This window comes from Morone saxatilis, unplaced genomic scaffold (genome assembly GCF_004916995.1).
Source record: "Morone saxatilis isolate NCDOM2014 unplaced genomic scaffold, NCSU_SB_2.0 Contig20, whole genome shotgun sequence".
NCBI classification, from domain to species: Eukaryota; Metazoa; Chordata; class Actinopteri; family Moronidae; genus Morone; species Morone saxatilis.
Genome location: NW_023339763.1, coordinates 3,589,912 through 3,599,666, shown reverse-complemented (window position 1 = coordinate 3,599,666; position 9,755 = coordinate 3,589,912). Strand labels below are relative to the sequence as shown.

The 9,755-nt window shown below is 39.9% G+C and overlaps 1 protein-coding gene across 2 annotated transcripts in view; it reads left to right on the top strand.

Annotated features, from left to right (window-relative positions):
- Positions 1–9,755, top strand: part of castor2 (cytosolic arginine sensor for mTORC1 subunit 2) — a gene marked incomplete in the record, with an annotated part of 19,789 nt that overhangs the window by 605 nt on the left and 9,429 nt on the right. For both annotated transcript variants that reach the window (XM_035666597.1, XM_035666596.1), the window contains 2 exon segments: positions 6,712–6,782; positions 8,462–8,655. In XM_035666597.1, the coding sequence (XP_035522490.1) occupies positions 6,712–6,782; positions 8,462–8,655 (265 nt within the window).

Genomic DNA, 9,755 nt, shown 5'->3' with positions numbered 1-9,755 from the left:
TCTCTCTCTCTCTCTCCTGTGCTGAGACGATTAGTAATACAAATGACCCACTGGATTTCACTTAAATAGGGCTGCAACTAACCAATGTTTTGCATTATTAGTTTTTATTAATAGTCTGATCAATAAAATGACTCTAGACTTCAAGGCGATGTCTTGTTTTGTCCCTCCAGGAGTCCAAACCCTGAATGTATTCATGTTATAATGATATACAACAGAAAGAAGCAGCAAATTCTCATTTCAGATACGTTCGAACCTAAGAATGTATACAGGACAAAAAACATTAAATGATTCATTTTCTGTCGATCGACTTATCGGTTAATTGTTTCAGTTCCAAACTCAAAACAGAATCCAATCACATTTAGTTCTCCTTGGTTGCATAAGCCTCCTATGTTCGATCATATAGACACTTTGAGTAATGCGGTTGTACAGAATAATGTTAACCAGTGGGATCTTTTCTACGTGCACACCTTGCAGACAGAGTCATCTCTTCATTCTTATCGAACTACATCATCTTTCCAAAGTAGCTTTTAGCGATTCTTATAGTCAAAGCTTGCTGCAGTGTAATAATTACACATATATTCTGTGATTTCCCAGCTTTTTCCACCACCTTTTTCTTTTTTTTATTAAGTGAGAACCGATTAGTTTTAGCCACAGCTGCTATTTGAAGTCCATTCAGAGAAGCTGCAGAGCTACACGTCGGCAGTTTGCATAATCTGCTCTCTACTGCAAACAATAAGCAGAATTTATAAATATACATATATATATATATTCTGCACACATTGCCCTCATCAATGCGTGTTGCAGGATTACCCACCAGAAACCAGTTCAGCAGAGGTGGTAATGCTGCGTTCATGTGATATTGGAGTTGCTGTAATTATCAGTTTCAGGCTGGTAAATTGGATTTGTTTCAACGTCCAACTCATAAATACGACTGGGTAACTTCACTGAAAGCTCAGATAAATTCTTGGTGTTAAGTAACACAGTGATGCCCAAAAACCAAACAAACATGGATGCCTCACATCAGCAGAAGTAAATGCTTCGAGGTAACTTAAACCAAACCTAATGCTATATTGTCTGTTCTCAGTATTTGAACCCTCAGCTGTCTGCTGTTGTGTGGTGGCATTAATGCTAAAACATGTGAATCTGTCTGCATGACCGATCCTGAGAGATTAGAGCTGGGGGATGTAGCTGAAGTTCTTTAATGAAATAAGTGTGAATTTAACCACTTTATTTGTAATGTAACTGCTTTATTTATCAAGGTACACAGGTAGTCTTTTAAATGTTAATGTTTTGTCGTTAAGGCTGCACAAGATAATCACAATAAGATGTTTTTACCACATCGTGCAGCCCGGTTTGTCATGCAGTATTGTGGACTGGCTGTGGAATATTTCTTGAGATGTAACCGATGTAGGTTGTGACTGACGACCTTCTGCGCACCCCAAAGGGTGAAAGCGGCTATGGTGATTCACTGCTAGCACGCTCCATTATTAAGGGATATGATAGGCTGTTAATGAGCTATTTAAGTGAGACTATCAGTGTGTATTTTGAATGATTTTCTTACTGCTGTCGATGAAGTATGCTGATACATATTGCTGTTGTTTTATTGGCCAGGCCTATGAGAGAGTCTCGTTCCATAATTAATGGAGTAGATGACCGCCTTATCAATAGCCACCCTCAGTAAATAATGGATATGGCATTCACTGTGTAAAAAAAACACCTCTACTCTTTTCCCCCTGAAGATAAATTCATAATGTGTTCATTTTTTATGTTATCAGTGGTTGACTGCCTTCAACATAAAACACTGTGGACTTCATAGCACTACCACTGGACCTGATGTTTAATAACATAATGCAATAGAGAGTACAGCTTGACTAATAGCTGTAACTGTATATCAGCTGATGTTCCTGGCGTGGAACATATAAGGTCAATTAAATGTGTTTTTAAAAGAGTGATGACGTGCTGAGCGAGACATAACGAATGGATTTATAAATCACCGCAAACATATCTTAAGCCTTTCTTCACTGTTATTTCTGATTACTTATCGGGCCTCATATATACTGATATACAATATAGGCTGATTTATTTTCCTGTTTTCCAGTAATTTGATATTTGTTTCCGCCACATTTTTAGTGTCTGAAATTGGAGATGCAGAACATAACTGTGTTGATTTCAGTGAGGAAGTGGACACACATGATACGTGTTGTTTTGCCTTTCAGCCAACTTGTTTGTCACTCCGTGTTACTGCAGCGTTGATACGGCCACTCACACAGGCAAGCTATAACAGGCTCATTTTCACAGAACTCAGATATGAACTGTGAATACTATGATAAAAAAAGCAATGATAATGGTGAGGACAATCTGTAGTTCATCAGACGTTGACAGATAGCAGTTGATTTTGAAGTTCTTACTTTACTTTTTCTCTTACTTATCACTGACCAGCTTTCTTTCACAGGATACATCTAATTTTCATCCACCTTAAATAATACATTCAAATTACATAAACTGCATCCACTCCTACAGCATGTGTGTTAACAGTCATTTCTGAGTGTGGTTGTTTACAAGTAAAGCAGCACTTGTAAACAATTGACTTTTAGTTCCTGTAACTTTAGCTTTCTGGTTGGACTTTTTTCTTTGTTGTAATTTCCCCCCCTGTGGTGTTCAGGTCAGTTGAGCGCCGTGAATATGAGCATCGGTTCAGGCTGCAGTTTGCTCTCACTTCATTTTTGTTATCGCAAGTAGGAAATGTCTGAGGAAATTCTGAGGAAAGACAGTGACAGTAAAGTGAGACAAACAAAAGTTTCCTTATCTTCGGTTGAATTTAGTCAAACCCTGAAGGGCTCCAACCTTCCCAGGGTTAGCTGGACACAAGATTTAGTGTTGTTGGGGCAAATTCTTAAGTGGTGCCACTTGTTTGAGGTTGAATGTTTGGGTGGTCATGGCAGCCAGCCATTAATGATTACAGAGGTTCATATTATGTGAGTGCAGAACAAGAGTGTCCCTTAGATGACACTGGTTTTTGCAACTAGTTTCTTTTACTGGCTTTTTCCTTTCCCTGCAGTCTACCGTCCTCTGCCTTACGTTGCTGAAGCAAAAACCTTGGCACATCATGGATGCCTCCTCTCATTGATAAGCCCCTTCAACAGCATGCTTTTGTCCCTATCATAGTGCTGTATTGTGCCCCCTCTCTTCACTACTTAGGTGTTGATTTACCTGTCGTCTCTTTTTGCATGCATTCACAACAGTGCTCACTTGATTTGTTTTAAGAAAACACACAAGATGAAGGAAGTCGATAAAAATCTCATGACTCTGTCAGAGCTGAAGGACTAGGAATACCAGCTGGGTATCGTTTAAAATACTGAGTTTCTTTATCAGTATGATACCAATATGCTGGCATCATTGCAATACCTGTTCAGTGCCTTAGTTAAAGGTGGGGTGATTCTAGGTAATACAATTCTAAATTGGAAACAAAGAAAGTGGATTGGACCGAGCCAAACAACACTTAACTTGTTATTCCAGCCATTCCAGTCGGGGTTTGTGTGTCAGGTAACGTTAAATGAGTTGCCCACAGACATTCAGCTTCCTTTCTAAGTCATGATATGTTGTTTTTGTGATGTTAGTTATAGTAGCAGGAGATTTGTATCGCTGTCTGGAGCTGGTGTGCTTGTTATATATATTATATTATATTATATTATATTATATTGCTTCCGTCACCACTGCAGAGCCTTTTAGCCGTGTTTAACTCATTGTTTTGGTTTTCCGGCCCAACACTCTTATCAACTTTGTTTCCAGCAGCAGGAGCTGTTTTTGGGAGAAATCATCTCATAAACCCACGGCACACTACCTGCAGACGGACAAAGTCACCGACTTGCCAGATATTTTTGTCAAAAGTTGGCGGGGACAAAAAACAGTGAATATACTGAAAATTCTGGCCCGATACTGATGTTTAAAATAACATTTTGGCCGCCAGCCGATACCAGTGTTTGTTCTGTTGTCATTTATTCCCCTTTTGTGCCAGAGAAACAAACAAAGCTACAAAGATAAGCATCTCTGCCTTGTTGCAGCTCAGTCTATTTCTCTTTTCATCCAAGATATGAGACGCAGAGCCAAACTGCCACTCACTGTCTGTGATGCTGCATGGAGGACATTCGTATTCACGTGCAGTTTGTGCTGGAAAATGCAGGTGATTATTTCTGATTATATCTTAGTTGGAAATAACCAACAAAACATTTAGCCAGCTCCAAAGTGATTCGACACAACAGATAAACATTGGCCGCTGACATCTATGAACGGCGTCTTATTTGCCGATAGGCCGATGTCAGTCAACACTATCAGTCAATATCGATGTTCGGCTGGTAAATCGGTGTATTCCTCAAGAAGATAATTTAAAAAGAGAGTACTAACACTAACGTTCTGGTCCTATTTAGAGTCAAATACACCATAAAGCAGGGCATGTTTTATTGCGTGTCTATTTTGTCCTTGACGGGTTCATTGTCAACCCACAAAACTCAGATCAAACTGTCAAACTTAGCAGTGCTGATCAAATATAAATCAAGATTCTGTTACTGCATTGTGTCCTGTTACAGACAAATCAAAACTACACTGAACTCGCAGTACGTAACCTCCGCTGGCTCCGCTGTCATGGTGACGACCGTAATGCCAAACTCGAGGCTGCAAAACGGTACTCCACAAACCAATGGATGATGTCACGTCAGGTTTACACTCGGTAAATAGGCAACTGATAACCACAAAAATCTATTAATGCCATTTGATCCAACTCTTTTTCATACTTGCTGCCAGAAAAGTACTGATGTACAATACCCAGCCCTGAATATAAACAGTGGATATATTGAACTAGCCTAATGATGACAACACATTATCAAATATATTCAACTCGTTAACTTGAATCAGCAACTCTCAAAAAAAATGAATTGGTGCACATTTGTTGTGTTTTATTTGTGTTGTGTGACGGACGAGGTTGTGTGTTTGCAGGCCTTCTCTGCATAAACTAATTTAAAGACTCCCTGTGAAGTTCCTTGCTCACACACAGAATGTGAGTAATGCAGCCTAAGTGCTGTCCCCCTCAGCGACTGAATCTCCGCAGTGATTTGCTGTTTCACTGTTGATCTGGATGGAACACTGTCATATAATAAAGCAAGTCATTAAGTAGTGCTCATAATGACATGATCGTGATTAGAGGAGTATTATTAAACCAGGCAGGCACAAGACAAAAACTCCTGTGCTCATCATCCCAATGTCCTGGCTCTACAAAAACACACTGCAAGTCAAAGTGACACTTGACAGCTCATTTAATTCCAAGAAGAAACGCCGCCGTTCCCATAGAAAGCACTGTCGAATCTTTTCTGTTATTCCCCTGTTGTTTTTCACACCTTTCAGACAAATATGACGTGCGAGCACACAGTAGCTGTCCTGTACAGATATGATTATCACAGTGGTGTTGTGCGTGCTGTTTTTCCAGTTCTTTCCTTTGTGCTGCACTATGATTTATGTCATTATAACCGGCATCCTTCACCTCTTAGAACATTTTTGGTGTTAAATCCTGACAGTTGGATTTCAGACAGCATAAATTCTTTTAGAACAAGGGGGGTTTTAACAAAATAGACATTAAAGAGCTGCTAAAGGGCTGCTAATCACGATTATTTTGATCAATGTTGAGATCAGTTATTTCACAATCACAGAGCACTAGCATTTCAAACTGATCCGTCGAAAAAAAATGTCTTGTTTTGTGCAAACGATAGCAGCTAGCGTCGAGCTAACTGTCAACACTCTCTGCCCTTCCTGTGACTAGCTTACTTCAAAATAAAAGTCAACTTGTGTTTCCTCCAGTTACATGCTTTTAATGTGAAGCTGCAGCAGGTTTTCGTTAGCAGTAACTTAATACAATTTTTTTTTTTCCAGGAATTAAAGTATACAGGCTGCAACAGCATAGTGTGCATGCAGCAACATGACCGCTCCCCAAAAGTAAAACAGTAACATCTCAATCACCCGTAGTGGTTTGGCTCTTACTGTAGGAAGCACTTGATTTGATATGCTACAGAGTATTCTATGAGCCAAGTACAAATTTTAAACATCTACATCGTAGACCACCATGTTCATGTAATTGTGAGAAGCCAAAATCATGATCGCAATTAATATTTGATTAATTGTGCAGCCCTAACTGACTGACATTCATAGATCTATGAAATGAAACTACATGGCTAAAAAGATATTGCTGCATTTATTGTTATCGAGATAAAATACATCATTAATCTTGCCATATGTGATATTTTTAGGTCATGTCTCTTTGTTTGCATATTTAAAAACATCTCTCGATCACTGAGATTCCTCTCACAGCACTTGGGGAGGTTTATATTGGGAGCAGAGCAGCGCTGTGCTTTACTGATGGTTCAGTTATGAGCCTCATATTCAATATACAATGATAAAGTAGACATTTACAGGCAAAGTTGCGGTCTTGTGTTGGTCCCTGCACATCTCATTGATGCATCTTTTCATATGAAACTGTCTCCTTAATTCTCCAAACAGACTATTCGATGTGTATGTTATGAATGCTTGAGGGAGCAGCAGAGCTAGAGGAGACAGTAATTGTCAGACAGTTCTGAGAAATGACGTCTTTATATGAAGATTTTCTCCAACTTTTTACATACAGTATCCACTGTTTGATCTGTCCTCTCTTTCTCTATCTCTCCCATTCAGATGCAAGTTTTTCAGTTTGACGGAGACTCCGGAGGACTACACCATAATCGTCGATGAGGAAGGCTTTAAAGGTGGGCCTCTCTTTCTGGATCTTTAAAGTCACTGTGGCAACCATAGATCCGGCAGGAAGAGATCACATTGTGTAATCTCTGATTCTCTTCAGCTGCCAGTGTTTGAGCACACTTTGTCATTATGGATGTGAGGCCAAGCTGAATCCATGTCATTACACACCCTTTTCCAGGGTGACCCTCCTTAGTTACCCTGGAGACTACAGGCTATGTGTTGCTGGTGCAGGTATTTTCTACTGGTGACTGGTGCTGGGTGTGTTGGTGCCTGTTTTCTGTTGAACTCAGCAATGAAACTCAAGCACGCAGTGTTGGATCAATTCTTGAAAATTGCCAGAAGAGATTAAAGACATTTTTAGTATGTTTATATGCATCGTAATAAGGGCCGATTAGGCCTAAACACTGAAGTGAATATCGCAATGTCTCAGAATTATTATAAAATCCAGTTCATTGGCGGTAACTTATTAAGGCAAACATGCTGTAAATGTTAGTGTTAGGTTAATATACTGCTTAACCTGCTTTATATTAGAAGTTACTGATTAACTGAACTAGATTAAAGTCGAGTTTGGCTAATAATTCAGCCGAGATCTTGTGAGATTAAAGACTTTTTGTGCACTTACTGCAATGCTATCAGATGTTACCGTATATTAACTGGCTTTTTAACCATTATTAGTGCTCCAACTAATGATTAGTTACATTGTGGATGACTCTGCTGATATTTTCTTGATTAATCAACTAATGTTTTAGTCTATGACAGTGATTCCCAAACTGTGGGGCATAAAGCCACTGCAGCTGGAGCGTGGGTGTCCAGGGGACAAATATGGAGTGGAACAAAGTTGTATGAATAGGATTTATTCAGGGGAAATAAACAGTTTGCTGATGCTATTTTTTTACCTTTGGCTCCCCTATCATTGTTACTGATTGCAAAAAATTGAGATCAAGAACCAGTGAACTAATGGTTGATGAAATGTTAGCCCATAGCCACCTCCCAGAACCCAAAGGGATGTCCTTAAGGTGTTAAGCTGTTTTACAGTGGTATACCAATTGCAAAATTGCATTGGATGCAATTAAAAGTTGATCATACGTGCAATCTTTACATTTGAGAATCTGGAACCAGCAAATATTTGCTATTTTTGCTTAAAAAAAGAAGAACATTTTCTTTTGCTCAACCAAGAGTACAGGCTGTGAGTAATATTGTATTTCCCATAATTCCAGTTTATAAAAGACACTAGCAATAGTGCAGTATTTTTAAAAATAAAAAGCATGTGTATATAAGAAGAAAAACAGGAACTAGAACTCATCAAAAATGAGGAACAACCATTACACATGCTCATTACTCACCCTAACTTCCCAGTTTCTTTTCAATTTATTTCAAACTGGTGTCCAAAAGTGTATCATAACCTTTTTCCTGGAAAGAGTCTGCAGACATTGGGTGTTCAGAAAGAGGATAAAACGTTTAATGAACTGACTGCAGGTTAAATCACTGTTGTACATTGTCTAAATACAACTGTGTGTTACATTCACTATAAGTGAAAGAAAGAAGTCAGTGTGTCGAACCCAGTATCCTCTTTTACAGTAGCTAGTGTTAAATCATTGTAAGCCACCTCTTCTCAAGGCCTGTAGGTGTCTGTGACAGAAATGCTGCAGCCGCTCTTTTTGACATGACTGTCTCTGTCTATTCCCAGAGTTGCCCCAGTCAGAGCACATCAGTGTTGCTGATGCCACATGGTTGGCGCTGAACGTGGTGTCAGGAGGCGGCAACGCCTCCAATTCGCAGCCCATCGGAGTCACCAAAATCGCTAAATCAGTCATTGCACCACTGGCCGACCACAACATCTCTGTTTTCATGCTGTCGACGTATCAGACGGACTTCATTCTGGTGAGTGTGCATAATAACCTTCCAATACTGCTTTGTACCATTTCAGGATATTGTGTTTATTTATTTTTTACTTTGAAACAACATCAACATTGTTTGGTTGACAGCAAGCTGACACACTCGGTGGACAACAGTGTCAGATGAGACAGCTGAATCTGATCCTAGTCCAACAAAATTCCTGCTAACGGTTGAATATGAAACCACAGAGTTTATTTTAAGGTGTAGTCTACCCATAATGTGTGTTTTAGTGTTTTAACCCCCTGTAGGCTCAGGAATTCCAAAGTATCAAAACTTCCCTCGCAACCGTCATACCATACAACGACAACACACATTTACCCACATATAAACGCTGAATGTGAACAACCAGCAAGGAGACTGAATTTGGTTCATTTATTTCAACACAGTATAACATCACACAAGTCTCGTTCAAAACACGGAAAAAATAACTTCCGACTTCACTTCACGGCTGGACCCGCCTTGTCTTCTTACCCAGAGTCATAGTCCTGGTCGGAGCCGCTTTAAGTCAGCTGGCCTCTGTTGGTCTTGGAGGCTGTGAGCCCGGTTCCGTTGTGCGCTCCTTGTCAGTATTCTGCGCCGGGTCCCCCCCGCTTCACTAGTAGTGCTAACCCCCCCCCGATGATTTCAAATTGAGTTAACATTACATTGGATGCAATTTATTTGTCTATTATGCAACCACTGGCAACACAACTGTTCATGTCCACACAGTGCCCCAACATGAAAAAGCAATAACCTTGGATATAGTGTACCTTCCACAGCCCCACTTCCTTTTGATTTAGGAAGAAATCCTCTCTCATACCGAAGCCTTTCTGTCCACAGGGAGGGTTTTTTTTATTGCCTTGCTTTGGTGGAAAAACAAGGTCTGCTGAGCAGCTCTGGCATGTTTATGAAAATGAAAGGAAAAAAACCTGTGTCGATGTTGATAATCTGTTACGTAAAGGGGATCAGCAGCTCAGCCTCTTGCTGGAATTCCAGGTATCATACTCGGGCCTGTTTCCTGTCTCCACACTGGCTGCTCCTACCCACAATCCTAATTACTGGTATTTGATAAAAAAGAGGCAAAAACCTGCTGCGTTCACCCTGTC